This window comes from Eupeodes corollae, chromosome 2 (genome assembly GCF_945859685.1).
Source record: "Eupeodes corollae chromosome 2, idEupCoro1.1, whole genome shotgun sequence".
In the NCBI taxonomy this organism is placed as follows: Eukaryota; Metazoa; Arthropoda; class Insecta; order Diptera; family Syrphidae; genus Eupeodes; species Eupeodes corollae.
Genome location: NC_079148.1, coordinates 13,540,195 through 13,559,905, shown reverse-complemented (window position 1 = coordinate 13,559,905; position 19,711 = coordinate 13,540,195). Strand labels below are relative to the sequence as shown.

General features: G+C 35.1%; 1 protein-coding gene across 2 annotated transcripts; it reads right to left on the bottom strand.

Annotated features, from left to right (window-relative positions):
- Positions 1-1,442: 1,442 nt before the first annotated feature.
- Positions 1,443-17,885, bottom strand: LOC129944115 (sterol regulatory element-binding protein 1). Of its 2 annotated transcripts, none has more exons than XM_056053308.1 (11): positions 17,557-17,885; positions 17,213-17,403; positions 16,339-17,153; positions 16,150-16,251; positions 7,150-7,798; positions 6,908-7,095; positions 6,229-6,837; positions 5,773-6,167; positions 5,587-5,710; positions 2,650-2,817; positions 1,443-2,590 (listed from the first exon to the last, which is right to left on the bottom strand). In XM_056053308.1, exons 2-11 carry the CDS (start codon positions 17,322-17,324, stop codon positions 2,228-2,230), a joined length of 3,525 nt encoding a protein of 1,174 aa, XP_055909283.1. In that variant the 5' UTR covers positions 17,325-17,403; positions 17,557-17,885; the 3' UTR covers positions 1,443-2,227. The 2 variants fall into 2 exon arrangements, with proteins under 2 accessions (XP_055909283.1, XP_055909282.1); XM_056053307.1 differs by having other exon boundaries at positions 17,213-17,400.
- Positions 17,886-19,711: the final 1,826 nt, after the last annotated feature.

The window sequence follows — 19,711 nt, the reverse complement described above, 5'->3', positions numbered from 1 at the left end:
GTGGAATTGCGATTACGAAAAACGATTGCAGAAGTGCGTATTTGTAAAATTGCGATTACCAGAAACGAGAATCGTAAAAAAACGATAATCGTATTTTTATTCCTTCAAGCAATCGTTCAGCTTTTAATGTGCGTACCATTTACACACCCGATGATGCCAGGAAAACTATATTTCTAATAAAAATGTTGTTTACTTGCAGTTTTTCGTCTTCCGTCATTGCAAATGATATACATTTTTAGCATAGAATATTTTCCATTATTGGCAATATCTTTGCTAAATGACCGATAAAGTTGGTTGTGCCATACTAACAATTAAATCCTATCCGGTTCCTCTTTGATATTCACCCTCTATACATTTGGTATATATGTAGAATTAGACTTGGAAGGTGTGAATCAATCTCATACAATACATATTTAAACGCTTCCTTGTTCAGACGAAAAAGTTGCTTGAACCTTGAAAATATTTTAGTAGTTCACATAAAAACAGCATGAACAAAATGATTTTCATTTACTTACGTGGAACTTGAAAGGCTCATTGGGTCGGATGAATCTCTTAAGAGTGGCCTTGTTACACGCATTTCTCCTTCGGATTCAGATTCATCTTCGCTTTCAAGAAAGTAATCGCAATGAAAACACATATTACCGAACTGAATGCAAATCAAATTTAAACTTAAAACTTTTCAATGATTTATAATTTTGACCAAGTTGATGTTTATGTTTGATTTGAGAACAATTAAACTTTTCCAACATTCACATTTTGACATTTGTAAATAGGTGTGAAGTTAGTTGCGTTAAAAAATACCATTTTTCATTTTTGGCTGGCAACATTTTCTTGATTCCATTTTCGTTCCTCATAATCACTCTACGCCATACGTTTCGTTTTTTCTGCTGTTCGTTTATTATTTCATAATAAGGGCCCTGGAATTGTCTTACCGGTTTATTTTTGAGGACTTGCAAATGAAGGCTCTTTCTCTATGATATTACATTTTTCGTTCCCTCTTTCGCAAATCTAAACATGGAGCACTTAGCTTAGTTTTCAAAGAATCAACTAAGTATACCATATTGATTATTTTTGACCGAAAACGTGTAAGAACTTAACTTTGTCAATATTTTAATAAAAATCATACCTTTCCCTCTTTTGACATTATTAACGAACTTGGGTCCTTCTGTGACCAAGCTAAATTACATGGCCCATAAAAATGCTATTATACTTAAAATCAATCCAGCACTCGTCTTTGTAAAACGTTGGTCAAGCCAATTTTCCTTCCCTTAGACTATCCCATCTTTCCACATAACATTTTGTCCCTCCCTGAATACGCCACTCAAGTCTTTACATAACGGCCAAATAATGAAAGAATAAAGCTTTTTGAATATGAATCGCGAACAAGTGAGTCTTATCGAAGTCAATTAGTAAAAAAGAAAAACAAAAATAACATTTGAAAGTGTTGTTTTAAAAAAAGTTAATTTTATTTATTTAGGTACTGTCAAACATTATAAAGGTGATGGTTCTAATTTATAATTTGTCTTTGTTTACAGAGGCTTGTTGTACATTTTGTTGAGTTTTTATTTTGTCAAAAATAAACAAAATTAAATTATTAACTAAATCATAAAATAATTCGTCAACTTTTAAACACTTCAAATATTATTAATATATTAAATATATTTTTGTTTTCAAAGAAAATATCGCAACTTATTTATTTTTTTTTTATAAAATTATTTTTATAAGAAATGCATCTAATTTTTGTTTTGTTTTTATTTTTGCAATTTAAACATTACCAACTTTACTCAATTTGAGTTATGAAAATTATTTAGTTATAAATTAAATAAGAAAACAAAATATTTATAAAATTCCAAATCTCTGTCTTGGCGATAGCTCTAACCTTTGAAGCAAACCCATTAAAATATTGTTATCATATTTTAAATAAAGTTTAATTAAAAAGAAAAACATACATAACTATCTTTTTTAGTTATAGTAAGTTTTAGTCCCTATAAAAAAAAAGCAAAAATATAGTAAAGATTAATTATGTTTAAAAAGATTTGGTAGATGCATAATGCTATTTTGAAATTAAAACAAAAAAGTCTCTTGTGTCTTTATTGATTGATGTTGTTGTTGCTGTTTAAATTAAATTCTTAACAGCAACAACAACAAAAACAACCACTGGGTGGTTCAAAACTATAACTTAAAATGCTCCTATAAACTAATGGTTTTGTTTATTTGTTTATTATATTTACTGTGCATTCGACACAGTGCCGCTTCCAAGTGATTTCATCAAAGTGTAGCAGTCCTTTAATTTACGTTTATCTCCAACTTTTTCCAATGTTTTAGCTGCTTCAGCTAACATTCCAGCTCGTTCGCCCGGCGATGAGAGGAGAATTGTTGGTAGATATTTGCAGGCAACGTACATTGCCGCCGCCCGTTCACGTTCCCCACCATCGAATTGGTGGTTCTTATCTTTGCCACCACAAATAATCGAACTTCTTGCATGACGGTAGCGAAGACTTCGGTCAAGCAATTGTTGAGTTTGTCCAGGAGAGGCTCCAGCCATCAGACGACATACTGCTTCGTAGAGATAAATTCGGGATTGGCCATTCTAGAGGCAAACTTTGTGTGAGAAAAAAAGAATATTTAAAAGAGAATTTGTTTTCTTACGGGAATATCTTCAACAATGTGTCTCAAAGAATTGAGGTCTTTTTGGAATTTTTCTAATACGTTTCCAGGGACTTGATAATGTCCGTCATCTTCAATTCCGACATATTCATGTTCCCAAACTTGAGTTCGTGTCTCCAGAATCCAATCACAAGTCAACAATTGGAAGAGCTATAAATATGAAAAAAAAAACCTTTAAGAAGTCTTTCTTTGTCTAGAAGTAAGTATTTAAGATAGTTTATAAGTATGTATGCACGTAAATTTCTGAACATATCTTTTTTTTAATAAAATTAAACAAATCAAAGTTAGATACGCAGAAAAATAATTAATACAGTTGTCAATTAAGGTTTTAAGTTCCACCAAAAGACTCCCCAAAGCTGCCCGCGTCTATTCTATGTGTCGTGGTAACACTGTTGATTACAGTCTCTTCTTCTGTATTTCTCTTGGTAGTTTTTTGGTGGAAAGTAACCATTTAGATGCCAACTTCATCCATTTTTGCTCTTCTATTCTTGATATGGGTTCAGCCCTTTTGCAGTTTTAGTAATATCTTCATTTTTGATTCTTTAGACTTATTTAATGTTACAACATATTTCCCTTAATTTTTGTCTGGCAGATTCTCAGTATTTCATGGCAATGGGTTGTCAATCGAAGTGTAAGGCATTCCAAATTCACGTAGTAAGGCTAAAGAACGAATCTCTGTACTTTATAGTACCGCCGAAGGATCAAGGGTAGATTTTTTAAGATGAGGAATGTAAATGGTAAATGGTAAGGGTAATATAACGGTAAAAAAGGAAAGAAACTTTACGACGATTTTGCTTTTATTAATGATTTAAAAAAAGCTTTTCTTTGAATACTGTCCAAGGTGCTTAAGTAAGTTTCTGGGCATGTATATACATAGGATGTGCATGTTGTAGCCAGAACAGAAGGGAAACAAATGTCTTACATCGTTTTAGAAAACTCGTTGATCGTTTCATTGTTGTAAGTGTATCTCGCTTTCAAGGTAGAAAAAAAAACGGTGGGTTTTCAAAGCACAATATTCTTTAAGCTTAAGCCGTTTAAGAGCATTTAATGAATCTAAAAACGATTATGAAAACCTAAGGTTAATATTGTCAGTGAAAGAAGTAAGTGGATCAGAAGTTTCAGACAGAAGATCATTTATTAAAAATGAGAACAAATATCGGAGACAAAATAGAGCCCTAGGCAACCGGCTTTTATTTTGTGGATATCAGATTTGAATACCTCCAAAAGAACTTAAAGATTTGTCGATACCGAAATAAGGAATTTTTGACTGGAGAATAAGCTGCCAGGTTTTATTAAATGCCTTTAAAAAATCAAGTGTATTAATCTTTGTCTTATTTTCTCCAAAAAAATGTACCGTTATACTGCACTGTTCGTGGGACCAAAAAATATTAATCTCATAGTAGTTTTATAGCATTGAAAAACTGTGGAAGCCATGACACTCTCGAAAACTGTAATATGTTGCAAACTTCCTTGCAAACAATTATACCTTCTTGCACTGTAATTTTTGCTCTTCAGAAGATGTTAACGTTGCAGACCTTCATGGCTTTCTTAAACATTTTTCGTTTTTTACATTTGGGTTGGCCCTAAAACAGCTCTTTCTAATATAGCATCATCTTTACATCTCAAATTAGATCATGACTTAGCTTTGCACCTTAATACTTTATTCCAAAAATATTCATACTAGAAGAAGTACATTTGCTGAGACTCCCAGTTCGGACTGCCAAACGATTCTCTTCGAATTCTCTTTCTCTAACTGGATGTGGTTTGACACAAGAAATCTCCAGAAATAACACCATGGTCGGATACGCATTAATGCAGTGAGTATTTGTCAGGATCAGAGATAAGAAACAAGTTAAGAGTATTTTCTGCCAATAAAATCGTGTAGGTTCGTTGACAAGCTAAATAAGGCGTTTAATTCAGCAACAAATTTGAGCACACGTTTCTTAAGGTATCGGTTGTTCCGAATATATCAATTTTCAAGTGAGGATTCAGGAACACGATTTTTGGGATGGCGTCAAGCATAACATCAAATTTATTTACGGAAAATTTCAATCACAAGAAATTGAAGAAGGAGTTGGCGCAACTGCGACATACGATAGTGGTAAAAGAATAATGGCACCAAGCTGTATGGACGATTCAACAGGATTGAAATCCTCACCTCGCTGAAGTTTTTCACATAATCTCTTGTCTTAATTGTGTTTCATAGATTTTGAAATTGTGTTTTTTGAAAATTCTGTATAGTTTTCAACTTGTGTCTTCAGATATGCTGTCTCTCTTTTTTTTTGGCCTGAACTGTTGGATCGATTATTGTGTTTCTAGCTGTGGGTTTTATATTACACATATCCGAGTGTAATATATTTTTCATAATTTCTTTCTTCTTTCATTTTTGGGATTGAAGTCACTTAAAAATATTTGTATCCCAGGTTTTCTGCTTTAGTAAACGAATTCGATTTTATTGTAGAAACATTGAATCCCTTCTTCGTTAGGGCTTTTTTCTGTGGGATCGTAAACTCATACACTTGGATGACAGTAAATTTACTGTTTTGAATTTTTAGAGTGATCGAACAGTTCCTTTCTTTACTGGATTTCTCTTATCTACATTTTTTGAAAGTATGTTTGTAACTTACATACATAAAAACAAATAATTATTATAACTCACTTACAAAACAACAATTTCGGGTATTTTTGGGATTGTGGAAGGGATTGTTAAGATTACAGCTTCCTTTTGAAGTTAAAATTTGTTTTAATGTTGAAGAAGTCCATTCGTAAAGTTTGCATTGCAGAAGTACTGTCCACATAAAATATAACAACAGACAATGCGACTACAATGCACCTTTAAAAATGGATTGTTTTTTGTTTTTCTAAATCCTTACTCTAAAGTAATACAAAATTAAACAAATATCTCGTATCGAAACTTACCAATTTAAGACCTTTAGCTGGTGTAATTTTATTACAAGCCAAACTTTCTTGTAAAAATGTACTTCCTGTATCGCATAACTTCAAGACTGTCTGTTTTTCTGGACTTTTTAATTCTGGATTTGCCCTAAAAATAAATTTAAAAAAAAATTCAACATACTGCACCATTTTGAATTTTGTGTCACCTACAAAATAATAGTCCTTGCCCTGAACACCGTCCGCAGTGCCTTTGGTAGACTTTCACCATCAACATGAAGACACTCAGGCAGAGAATTGATTGTGTCATAGAGTTTCTCTGACTGTTCATCTTCACCAAGCAACCAGTGGACCGAGACAATCAAAACATTTGACCACCAATCGATTTTCTTATCGATATCATCCGGTGACATAGTTTCCTTCAAGAGGGTTGTGTATTTAAGAACATTGCTGACAATTGTCCCTGCGGGAGGACTTGGAACTTGTGGCGAAGTATCTCCCTCTTTGGTTGGTTTCAATGGTTTGTTATTGGATCGATCATTGCGTCCAGATTTACTGGCACCCACGAGACATTGAATTGCTTTCAACAGAAGGTGCTCACGATATTCCTTCAAAAAATACACACAAAATTTAGACCTTCTACATTTTATAAAAAAGAAAGAAACCCACCTTAAGAACATAAGAAAATGGATCAGCTTTGTTACTTAACGTAGCAAACAATGAATCCCCTGAGGAGGCATCAAAATCATGTGAAATAAAGTATCTATACCCATACGGAGTAAAAGCCCATTGATATTTCTTGATTTGTTCACACATCTTAGCCGATTCCTGCTTTGCCTTGCTCACATAATACCTTCCGAAGAACTTCAACCATCTAGGGTAGGATCGTTTAACTCTCAACGCAGCTGTCATGTAAATGCTAATCAAATCGGCTGGATTTAAGATCGCACCAGAAGCTTCAGCCATATTTAGAGAGAACAATGATATCAAGACTCCATGAGAATCGTTCATGTTGGTCGCCAAATGTATTTGATTCAATCTATTCGCCACCAAAGACAATTCTCGAGCCGAGGTCAATGCTTCTTTGCGAGTCGAATCAGTACAGAAGAGTCCACCTGACTTACGCGACAACCAACGTCCAATCCAGATGCGATGGAAGAAGAACCGAATAAATTGCCATGAGGTCAAGCTAAAGGTTTCCATTTTAGAGAGAGGTAGAGTGATGCCGAAGACTTGCATGCAAAGCAGATATTCCGAGTAGGCAGCCGAAGCGTTTCCCTTTATTCAGGATTCAAAATTGAATTTAAAGTTTATCAATTGTGGCACTTCTTTGTCGTCGGGGACTTACCTGAGTAAATTCGGAGTCAGCTCGTTTTTTGTGTTTCCAATACTTGTCGGCTGCCTGTGATTGAGAGCTAAGAAGAGGATCTCCATAGCAGAGAAGCTTGATCAAACATCCAAACATGACAATAAAATTCAGAGTCCAGAGCAAAATAGACGTGCTGACACTTTGCCATGAGAACAAGTTGCCAACAACTACAAGTAACCCATTAGAAAAAAGAACACTTTATAGGAAAAAGATCAACTTACAACCATCTTCCACAGAGAGAATATTCCTTCGAACGCCACTCAAGTCATCTTCTTCAGCTCCATCGAATGATCCATTGCCAAGGAACGCTCTGAATGGATTCACCGCCAGCACAGCAAACATAAACATACACAGAGTGAGTCGAGAATGTGAACCCATTCCTCGCACCGACGGAATAACTTCCTCATCCCTAACACTTCCATTGCTGCTGTCACACGGTGACGATGGTGATGAAATGTCCGAATGCGAAGGCGATAGCGATGGATTCGATTCGTCACTCCTCGGAGGCGTCATGGGTGCAGGACTCTCGTCTAACATCAACAACGGTTTGCCATACAAAATCTCATCATCAATCGATATCTTTCGCTTCTTCTTGCTCATAGTATGACTATGATTGCTAAGCAAGTCTTTAACTTTTGTTCCGTCACGTGCTGCCAATTCACGTTGTAACCTTTGAACTTCAGATTTTAACTCATAATTATTACGTTGCAAATCACGAATCTTATCTACGGCCTTGCGCAGCACTGCTGATTTATTTAATTTTGCACTCTCACCAACGACCATATTTTTGAGTTCGTTAATTTTGTCGTTGATCGAGGTGCGGTAGCGACGTTCGATTGCATTATGAGCTGAACGTTTAACTTCTTTAACCTTAAAAATAATTTTAAACAAATAAATAAAATTGTTGTTTTTAAAATTCTGGATAAAAATAAATAAAAGCAGGGAATTTGAATTGCAAGAATTAGTCACACACGACTTCATAAACAACTTGAACTTTGGAATAAAAGTTATTTAAACTTTCTTATTTTGTTGAAATGATTATTTTATAAGGTTGTTGAATGTTTTGAAAAGTGTGTCTTTTTTTAAGTTCTTGGGGAAAACAGTTTAGTTTTCTTCTATACGCTACTTGAGGTATTTACTAAAGTTAAACAATTTTTTGGAAATCGGGGAGTTAAGTTGTAATTGTAAACCTTTTCATGAATCGATTTTTGTTCTTCATTCTATTGGGAGTATATAATGTTTTTAAAGTGACTTAGATAACATATACGTTAATAACTCAACTTAACTTAGTTCCTAAACATTACAAGGTCTCCGCCCAAACGAAGAGAAAATAATTTTACATTGCATCAAATTAGGAAAATATACGACGAACAGTAAACTTTTATTTACATACAGCTAAAATGTGTTTCTACATGATTTATTCAATTGGAAAGTATATTTGAAACTTAGCTTGACTCCGTCTGGCCAAAACCGATCGATCTACGATTGAGTTTTGAATAAAATATTCAATAATAAAGTCGTTACTGGAATTTTTGTTTAAAAATAGTAGAGAAATATGAACATGACTGTTACTGCAAACAACTTTCAAGGATTATTTTTGAAGTTGAAATAATTAAAAACCTTTGTAACTAGTTGATGATAAGGACATGGGCGTTTTTAATCCGAATCCAACCTTGCCAACCCAATTTATGGCCCTTTTTCGGCAAACATGTACTGAATATTGTGTTTATTTTTATTGTTTTTGAATGCATCCCAAATTTAAACACTTCTTGATAAACAAAAAACTTAGAAACGTGGGATCGTGTTGTTTTTGTCTAATTGAATCTGGTTATTAAAAAAATCTATATATTTAAGAATTATGTTTGACATAAACTCAGACCAGTAAACATACATTTAAAGTTAATGAGCTTCTTCATTTATTCATTACCACATTTATAAACCTACATATTTATAAATAAAAAAGTCAGAAATAAAGAAGTATTAATGTTAAAGAGGTAACTTCTTCAATTACAGAATTTGAGCATTTTTCTCCCTGATTTTTTTCCCGATCGCGGAATTTTTCAAAATACTGGCTTTTTAAATAAAATTATTTCAAAAAGCTTCTGAACTGCATATTTAACTAAAAATTATTAAACGTATACAAATATAATTTGTACATGTAAAAGACGTTCTTTTTGCTATCTCCAGTTTCTGAAAAATTGTTATGGTACATAATACAAGCTTTTGTAGCAAGATAATTCAATTTCTTTTATGTTTTAAGAAACTTTATACTCAATTGTTATCACATTTGATTTTCTAACAATAACGTAGTCTTCTTGATGTACAAAACCACTATAATATAATGGAATGAATCTTCTTACGCACTCGTATACTTGATAGAGTTAAAAGTTCTTGACACACACAAATTTGCTAACTCGGATAGTATCCCTTCTACTTTTCTAAAGAGGTGTTCTCCAACGCTGGCAAATTTACTGTTTAAGTTTCTCTATTTGTCCTACTCTGCTCCGAATGGATGGAAAGCACTAGGCTGCTATACAAAATGCAAATCGTCCTTCCCCTTTAACTACTGGCTAATTGTACTTATAGTCCCCTAAAATAAAGTCAGTGAAAAATATGTGAACCACGAAATGAGAGACAATAACCTGAAAATTTGTTTATACGTTCTTTTTTGTATTGTAAAAATTGATTAAAAAGTCTCATAAAATTCGGTATTATAGACTTCCGATAGTCGCGAAATCCGGTTTTACGCTTCTTTGCATCTTCAACTATTTTGAAAAATTGGTGAAGTAAATTTCTACACTTACAGAGTCTTCGTGCATAGAAAAATACGTTTTCTAACAATTTGACAACCTTGTGCAACTTTTTAGGAAGACGTACATATACCTACGAGCAATGAAATAGTAGTGCCTGTTAGTTGAATTTATGTGCACCATCAATCTCCATTATGAATTATTTCATTAACTATCATGTGTTACAAACCTGACTTTGCATTCTTGATTTGATTTTCTAAGCGAGCAATAAAATAGTAACGACAAGCATAAAAATGTATAAATATTGAACTTACAACAAAATATTCCATTAATGGTACAAAAAGTAAGTTAATATAAATTTTTAAGTTTTTTTGTTGCATTAACCAACAAAAATTGAACTGTTCATAATTTAGTGGGAAGAGAAACATTGTAGCGAAGAAAAAACTTTGATTCAAAATCTTATAAAACAAGGCAAGCCCTACAAGAAGCTGCAGATACTCGTCGGCTGCTCAGCCCCAATGATACGTAATGCGATCACCAACAAAAAAAAATTAAAAACGTGGTAAAAAGCGCATTCTTTCAGAGGCTACAGTTGGACAGGTCACTCGTTGTGCTAAAAATCGACCAACAATGTCTGCTATAGAAATCCGCGACGAGCTAAACCTAGCCTGTGGTGTTCCCACGGTACGGAGACGTCTACGAGAGCATAATTGAATGCTCACAGTTCCCGCCGCAAGGTGCCACTTTTGAAGAAAAGCCATGTGACCCGACGTCTTCAATTTGGCAAAGAACATCTCACTTGGCCCACTGACTGAGAATATGATATCAGATACACCATTAAGACGGTGAAACATGGCGGGTCTAGTATAATGGTTTCGGGCTGCTTTCTTACAGAGGTGTGGGCCCAATCCATATAATCGATGGCATAATTGACAAGCACGTTTACGTCGAAATACTGCAGAATACTATGCTGCCTTTGCTGAAGATGACATGCCGCTGAAATGGATATTTCAGCAAGATAACGATACAAAGCAGACGAGAAGGCATAAGTTGAAAGTTGGTTGAAAGAAAGCAGTATGGGATGCTTAGCCAAAAAACAACAACAAACTTTGGGCTGTAGTTCATCTCGCATGGCAGACCCTTTACCCTTGAGCCCAACTTCGGACGTACTATGAAGTACAGAAATTCTCTTTTTAGCCGTACTACGCGAATGTGGAACGCCTTGCCACGCTCTATCTTTCCCTGTCATTGCAATGTTCAGGAATTTAAAACCAATGTACACCGACACCTCCTATCCAACCCTTCCCTCTTTTCCTAATGCTCACACTGTGTCTTTGGCATATTAAAGGTATAAAAAACCCTTTTAGTGTTTGCTAATTATAAAAAAAAAAAAAACTATACCATTCAAGAGATGTCAAGGCCTTGTAGATTCCATGAAAAGGCGTTGTAAAGCCGTTATCAAAAATCATAGTCATGCTACTAAGTATTAAGTTTATTTAAAAAAAATATTTTGAAATATACCGTTATTTTTTTCAAATAATGTATTTTTTAGTGTCAAACTACTATTTCATTGCTGTTGCAAATCTAGTTGTATCATATAAAGGGTGATTTTTTTGAAGTTAGGATTTTCATGCATTAGTATTTGACAGATCACGCGGGATTTCAGACATGGTGTCAAAGAGAAAGATGCTCAGTATGCTTTGACATTTCATCATGAATAGACTTACTAACGAGCAACGCTTGCAAATCATTGAATTTTATTACCAAAATCAGTGTTCGGTTCGAAATGTGTTTCGCGCTTTACGTCCGATTTATGGTCTACATAATCGACCAAGTGAGCAAACAATTAATGCGATTGTGACCAATTTTCGCACTCAGTTTACTTTATTGGACATTAAACCAACCACACGAATGCGTACAGTGCGTACAGAAGAGAATATTGCGTCTGTTTCTGAGAGTGTTGCTGAAGACCGTGAAATGTCGATTCGTCGCCGTTCGCAGCAATTGGGTTTGTGTTATTCGACCACATGGAAGATTTTACGCAAAGATCTTGGTGTGAAACCGTATAAAATACAGCTCGTGCAAGAATTGAAGCCGAACGATCTGCCAGAACGTCGAATTTTCAGTGAATGGGCCCTAGAAAAGTTGGCAGAAAATCCGCCTTTTTATCGACAAATTTTGTCCAGCGATGAGGCTCATTTCTGGTTGAATGGCTACGTCAATAAGCAAAATTGCCACATTTGGAGTGAAGAGCAACCAGAAACCGTTCAAGAACTGCCCATGCATCCCGAAAAATGCACTGTTTGGTGTGGTTTGTACGCTGGTGGAATCATTGGACCGTATTTTTTCAAAGATGCTGTTGGACGCAACGTTACGGTGAATGGCGATCGCTATCGTTCAATGCTAACAAACTTTTTGTTGCCAAAAATGGAAGAACTGAACTTGGTTGACATGTGGTTTCAACAAGATGGCGCTACATGCCACTCAGCTCGCGATTCTATGGCCATTTTGAGGGAAAACTTCGGAGAACAATTCATCTCAAGGAATAGACCGGTAAGTTGGCCACCAAGATCATGCGATTTGACGCCTTTAGACTATTTTTTGTGGGGCTACGTCAAGTTTAAAGTCTACACAAATAAGCCAGCAACTATTCCAGCTTTGGAAGACAACATTTCCGAAGAAATTCGGGCTATTCCGGCCGAAATGCTCGAAAAAGTTACCCAAAATTGGACTTTCCGAATGGACCACCTCAGACGCAGCCGCGGTCAACATTTAAAAGAAATTATCTTCAAAAAGTAAATGTCATGGACCAATCTAACGTTTCAAATAAAGAATCGATGAGATTTTGCAAATTGTATGCGTTTTTTTTTTTTTAAAGTACTCAAGCTCTTAAAAAATCACCGTTTATTAAACGAAAAAATATAAATTTGCGAATAAATAAATCATTTTTTTTTATTTAAAAACAAAGCATGTATATATACTAGTTTCAGAACTCCAGTTTATGTTATTAAAATTAACAAATATTTTTTATTTAATTTTTTCTTTGTCTTTTAATTTTAGTTTTAATTTCAGAAGGTGTGCTTGGTTTGTTTTTCATTTCAATCTCTATTTTTAAGTTATAAAGGAATGCTTAGGGTTGATTTTTGAGTAGCCTTAATCCGGTTGATTTTTTTTTTTTTGGAAGTTTATATGGAATTATTTGTTTGGTTTTGATACAATTTTTACAACATACTAAGGTAAAAAAAAATGTTTTCTATTTTTAATTCAGAGAGAGATTAGTGAACCAATAATTAAACCAAAAAGGTACCGTGATATTAGAATTTGTTGAGTTTTTCAAATAATCCGCCTTAATTACACAACAAATGACTTAGTTCATTGTTTTGGGAATGAGTGGGAAGAATATGGACATCAATAACACTTTTCGGCAAACTTAATTCCCTTTTTCTGTTACACAAAAAAGAACAACTAAATATTACAGCTTATGTGTATTTCCGTATAATAAAACGACTTTGTTGAAAAGGTTACAACGTGCAGAAGATCGGTTTTATGCTAAGCAACTCTTAAAACGAGAATAAGAATTGTATGTATGATTGGATTTTTTGTATGTTTCACTTTTTTTGAAGACTTGCCCAAATACTCCAGTTCATACAGACAGAAATAAATAAATAAAAAATGAAATACAGCCAAAACTAGTATTTTACGGCTAAGGTAAAACATAACAAAGTTCTTAACAATAAATCGTATATTTTTCTAAAGCTCAAATCTTTGTCTTCTAGAAAAAGTAAGACTCATTTTGGCATCATAATTTGTTTCTACAAATTCTCATTAGTTTCAAGTCTCCAAATGTAATACTTCCAAGGTTGGTTTTGAAAAATTAATTTTTGAATTTATTTTTAGCGCTGATTTAGAGTTCGCGCATCAATTTTTCAATTTTTTTTTATATTTCATGTTTAAAAAACTTGCATTTTTTAACTATATTGCATTTCTTTAATATTTATTAAAAAACTTAATAAAATACTATACATGTTGAATCCTAAAGATAGATATTATGGATTTTTAAAACTATTATGGAAAAACAATTACTTTACGCATTAAGGTAGCCTCAAATTGTTTATAGGAAAATTTAAAAATTCGATTGCGGGTTTCCCAGCTAAATGGACCCGTTTTTTTAATTATAAAAATAAAAGTAACATGTTAAAAAAACAAAACAAGTGAGTAGGGAAACACCCCAGGGTGGTGTCCTTTCGCCTCTTCTATGGCTTCTGGTCATGGATACAATTCTCGTTAAATTATAGAGATGTGGAGTGAGGGCGGTAGCCTATGCGGATGATTTGGTGCTATTGGTGTCGGGAAAGTACACCTCTGTGAATAGTGAAATCACGGAGTCAGCTTTGAAGAAAGTTAGCAGCTGGGCCACGAGTTGTGGACTAGGAGTTAACCAAAGTAAAACTGAACTGTTGCTCTTTACCAACAAAACTAAAGTACCGCCCCCTTCACGCTACCTCGACTCAACGGTCAAATCCTATCATTGTCTTCCAGTGCAAAATATTTGGGAGTTATACTCGACCCTAAACTAAACTGGAAACTAAATATTGAAGGCCTGTCTTGCTTTCTACGCCTGCAGCAAAACTTTCGGCAAAAAGTGGGGACTTCAGTCGAAGATTATTTTATGGACGTCCACAGCCGTAGTACATTCGATTGTGTGGTGGCCTGCTCTTAGCAAAGCCTATAATATTGATAAGCTAAAGAAGGTTCAGAGAAAAGCTTGCGTGGGCACCACAGGGGTCATGCGTACTCGCCCAACGGACGCCTTAAACGTTATTTTGGATATTCTACCAATCGACCTTTTTATTAAATACATACACTACGAAATTGATTCACTCAGATATTATCTCGGTAGACACTGACTACTGCACTCCTACTTTGAACCTTAGTAAGGGTTTTAAGGTTATTTTCCCATCGAGAGAAGATTGGGAGTGCGGCGTTGGTTCTGGAACTTTTTTGAGTCCCTAAATGTAGCCAAATCCTTTAGGCTTCCTGACTTTGCTAGTGTTTTTCAAGCTGAACTGCTGGCAATAAGGGAGGCATGTAAGATACTTAAACAAAACCCAAACCAAAACCGAAATGCGGCTCTCTTTACAGACAGTCAGGCAGCTGTCAAAGCGATTAACGCGGCCATATCCTCATCATCAGGATTGTTGCGGTTTGTACCGGACATTGGCCTATAGAAGTTCATGCAGAGAAGTTGGGTATCTCTTACAACACCTTTTGCCGTAGCTGCAGTGACCAAAGAGAAAGTGTAACGATAATCCATTTTCTCTGCAAATGTCCTGCTTTGGCAAACAATAGAATGAAATAGACAAAGATTAGAGACCTAAACTTTTTTCTCAATGCGACAAAATGCCTCTAACATAATCGCTATGAAGCTTCTCTATAAATTTGTCCCTTTCTATCACAGGTCAAACGAATTTTTGGTATCAAAACGGCGCACTACAGCGCTAATTGGATCTCAGGCTAGGTTGCCTTGAGATCGACATTTCTACCTACCCTACATCTTAAAAACCTGACGTCATAGAGTGTTATATTTGATTTAAGGGTATCATCATTTTTTTTTTTGGTTTAGGGCTATTTGGAGCCCTTGCAAGGTAACAATGCCATTATCTGGCCAAGAGTCCTATTCTGGTGTAAAAGGATTAAAAACAAACCCGAAAAAGATTAGACACTTTCAATTCTTCACTAATCGAACAAATTTCTTATCTTGCATCAGATTAAGAGGTAATACGAACATAGAATAGTATCGGATCTTTTAACTTCTTGGCACTATTTGTTATTGATGATTATATTTTTAAAATTATAGCGACGTCATGAAAACAGCAAACAACAAAATGTATGTGACGACGCACGCTTTTTTGTAAAACTTTGTAAAAACAATTATTCGTTGTAATTATGTACGTACTAACAATAAAAAGTGTGGAATACTGCTACCTATTATATCAAAACAGAATTCAATTGAAATCTAAGAGTGGAAATAAACTATAATTAGAGAATGACTATAAATCGAAGTTCTGTTTATATTCTATCTAGAACTTTCTGAATAATTTGTTTGGTTTGAAAGTTTTCAACAAATTTCAAGTGAAAAACATAAGAAAATATACTTCAAAAACATGTGCGACTTACAAAAATAAAATCCCTTTCCTTGATAACTGAGTTAACTATAAAGTAAAAGCCAACACGTTTAAAGAAAAACCAAAAAAGATTACATAGCAATTTCATTTCAATGTCTAGTTCTTCTAAACTGAGTCATTAGGCCAACGCTTCGTCTAACAAATTGGTTTTTCCCCCTTTACTTTCTTATAAGAATACAAAAGAAAATATTATGTACTCATATCAATTAGCTATTTGTTTTGATGTAATAGGAAGGCAGACGACAGGTACGAACGAGTATATCTAATAATAATTTAATTTGTTTACCTTTGGTTGGACACGATTAATGGGAACTTTGTTCTCTGTCTCAATTACCATTGGAATGCGAGTTGTCGCCAATAGTGTTCCATTTACCAATGCATGAATGTTCTGTTGACAGAAAAGTAATAAATTCAAAAAATTACTACACTGTTTTTTCCAATTAATTATTGTTTTCTTTTTTTTTTTTAAACAAACCTGTGTTGTTGTTGCTGGTCCAGCCGTGGTGTACATCAAGGTTGGATTTGTTGAGTGGAGCAATACTTGCTGTTTGTCGACACTTTGCAATGTCAGCACTTGCGGTACTTGTTGCACCAAAGAAGGCTGAATTGCTGTCGGCGGCTTACTACTGATATTTTGAACTACTGACGCAGAATGCTGCTTATGATGATGGGAGGAAGATGATGTTGATGATGATGAAGAGGTGGCGGAGGAGTTGGGTTGATGTGGAGGAGGTGTAGATTGTGGTGTTACGACTGGGGTATGTTTTTTCATAACTGTCGCCGTCTTACTGTCCACAGGAAGCTGAGGACTGACAGCGGCATTCTGAAAAACGAAAGTCTGTGTTGTCACGGGTTGAGTGGTAGTGTAGACAATTTGCTGTTGTCCGTTAGGGGACACCGTTAGGGGTGCACTAATCTGGGTGATGTTAACTGTCGTGGTTGGCAATGCCAACGGCGGCGAGTGGTTCTGGACCACAGTCATGGGCGGAGATGGACAAGACAGCTCGGTTTTGAGGCAATTAAGTGGCGGAGAGTTCAACATGGTTGTGGGAATGATACTATGGCCATTTGAGGAGCCGCATGTTTGGGGAGTGAAGTTCGAGCCCATCAAGGGATCGCTTATCATAGCTTTGTAGTGTCCGCCAGCTGCAGGAGAGCCAGGCATTGGGGTTTCTTGTTTAATCACTGGCTGCTTCGATGTCTCCGCACCGTATTCCGGCAAACCCGGCAATATAACGTCGTCATTCAAATCTACCATGTCCATGTCATTGAGGAAGCTATTCAACATGTCTAAAAGGAAGAATAACGCATTAGAACGCAACACACTTTGAAATATTCCCTTGTTTTACCTGCAGGAATCATCTCTTTGATTAGGGAAATTGCATCCTCCTCCTTGAACAAGTCCAACGAGTCCACCATGCCGCTGGAGATGAATTCTCCCACATCCAGCGATGGATCCATCCTCGTCTCGTCAATTATTTACTTTATTTTGCTCCTAAGAAATGTCTTTTAACACTTTTTGAATATTGTCACTGTCCTGCTACGTCCGAAAACCAAGAAGAAGCAACCAATATGGAAAATTAAATAGAAAAAAAAAATTATTATGCATTTGCAATTCTTTTTTCTTTTGCTTTCATATTTTTACACGGGTTAGACGGTATGTGGGAAAAATTAAAAGGAAAAATAAACTGACCAATCAGAAAACGTTGTTTGGATCATACGATATGACGTCAGGTCGTTGTCGTCGTCGTCTTCGTCGCTTTATAGCCCCAAATTAATTACGCACATAGAAAATTAGATTGTTTTTTCCTTTTAGAATCGATGTCTCTCTTAAATTCAGACATTTTTTCCAATTGACAAATGCACTGCGTCAATTCAAAACATTGCTGTTGGTCAACAATTACGATTTAAATGTTAAATAAGCTTGAATAGGTTTTCTGTATTTGCAATTGCAAGGCGAAAGGTTTTGCTTTTGAATTAACTTAACCCGAGTCGAGTGTTGCGTCAGTCAGTGGGGTTTATAAATTTGCAATAACGAAAACTGTCAGAAAAGTGGAAAACAGCTGTTTGGCAAAAGTTCAGTCCACATCATCGGTTTTTGGATTTGTTTGATTTGAGTATCGACAGAGAGAGTGTGAAAATATTCTAAGGCCACATTCCTACTGAAATTATTGGTTGCACAATCGTAGTTCAATATTTGATTGTTGTTAGTTTTGCGATTTCGGTGATTGAAAATGACAGCCAGAGGTTCATGTAACTTATAGGCCCCATACACTACACATGCCTGCATGCGCAAGCACAAAAATGCGCAAACACTCTTTCCCCATACACTACGCATGCAAACTGTACAAAATTCAGTTTTGTGTTCACCGCTGAACAGAAAACTTTAAAAAATGTAAAGCTCCGACTCCGCTGCTGCGGCAATTTTGATTGCTTTAGCCCTTGACTGAGCAAATGTAGCACACACACCACTCATGCTTGCATGCACAAGCAAGAAAATATCAAAATTTTTTGATATTGCTCATGCCGCTTGCACAAACACACAGTTCACACCATACACTGGCAGTTTGCATGCGCAAGCACTGTATGCGCATGCAGGCATGTGTAGTGTATGGGCCCTATTAGTTGAGACTTAGCACATACTTTTGCGTACGTGAAAATGTTCATAAGTGTAAAAATAAGAAACACAAGAGTGTTTCGATAAATAAACCAGAAAAATTATTAGATATATAAATTATGGACTGGAAATCACAACAAATTATTGCTAAATTATTCCTTCCTAAAAATTTAATTTTCTATTTTTTGAAGGAAAATCATTTACTACTACTGAAGTAAAGTGACTGTGACATGTAAACAAATATGATAAATATGTTTGCATATATTTAAAAGGTGATTGAAATCACCTACAATTGTAGAACTAAGCCCCTGTCTGTAGAATTTCCAATCTTTGACTCACTGATGTTAGTTCTAATTGAACCATAAACCAAATTGGATTGTTTCTATGATGATGCAGCTACGGTTCCGACACGTATTGAAATAATTATGAACTAAAGATGAGAGCTAGAACAAAATAGACCTTGAGCTTTGAAAGTGAACTACATCACAAAAGAATTCACTGTTGAACTTTTTTAAATTGAGCTGGATTTTCTATAATATTGTTGATACTTTCCACCAGGCTCGAACAAAGCGTATAGCGTTGCTTAATGACAGTCCTATCTTAATACTCAGTGTTTTTGACATTAATGTATTTCATTGGTAACTCAAACAAAACTGTTCAAACATAAGTATTGGAATACTGGACAACAAATATATATAACATGTTTTTAGTCCTTGAGAATGAAGGATGATTGTGTTTTATGATAAAGAATTCGTCATTTGGAATTTTTGTATAGGGTGATCCATTTTATGGTTTTAGGTCAATAGCGCTGACGTTCGATATGCATTCCTGACAACAGTACTCGCACACAGGAATGGTTGAGAGTTGCAAGTTACTAGGCCCTAGTTCCCAACAGACTGTTGCGCCAACCCAATTTGTTTTATTTTATTAATATATATGCAATAAAGCATGTTTACCACTTTCTCTGCTGGATCACTTAGAAATTGAGCAATATCTTAAAACTATTAAGAATTGCTGACGTTGTAAGCTCTGTGTATCATAATAATCCAAAATATTGTTTTTTCAGATATTGGGAACATACTAATTTGGCTGGCAACTGAAAATAATGACTTGGCATACGATACTAATTATGATTTATTGTGAGAAGTTTACTTGGCACGTAATTTCAGGTTCCGGCGATGTCAATTTGAGACCAAGATCGTGCCATTTAAAACCTTTCAACTTTATTCTG

Coding starts and splice junctions, on each gene's coding strand:
- LOC129944115 (XM_056053308.1), bottom strand. CDS start 17,324: ATGGATCCATCGCTGGATGTGGGAGAATTCATCTCCAGCGGCATGGTG. Junction 16,252..16,338: donor GACCAGCAACAACAACACAG/GTTTGTTTAAAA, acceptor TTCTGTCAACAG/AACATTCATGCATTGGTAAA. Junction 2,591..2,649: donor ACATTGTTGAAGATATTCCC/GTAAGAAAACAA, acceptor GTTTGCCTCTAG/AATGGCCAATCCCGAATTTA.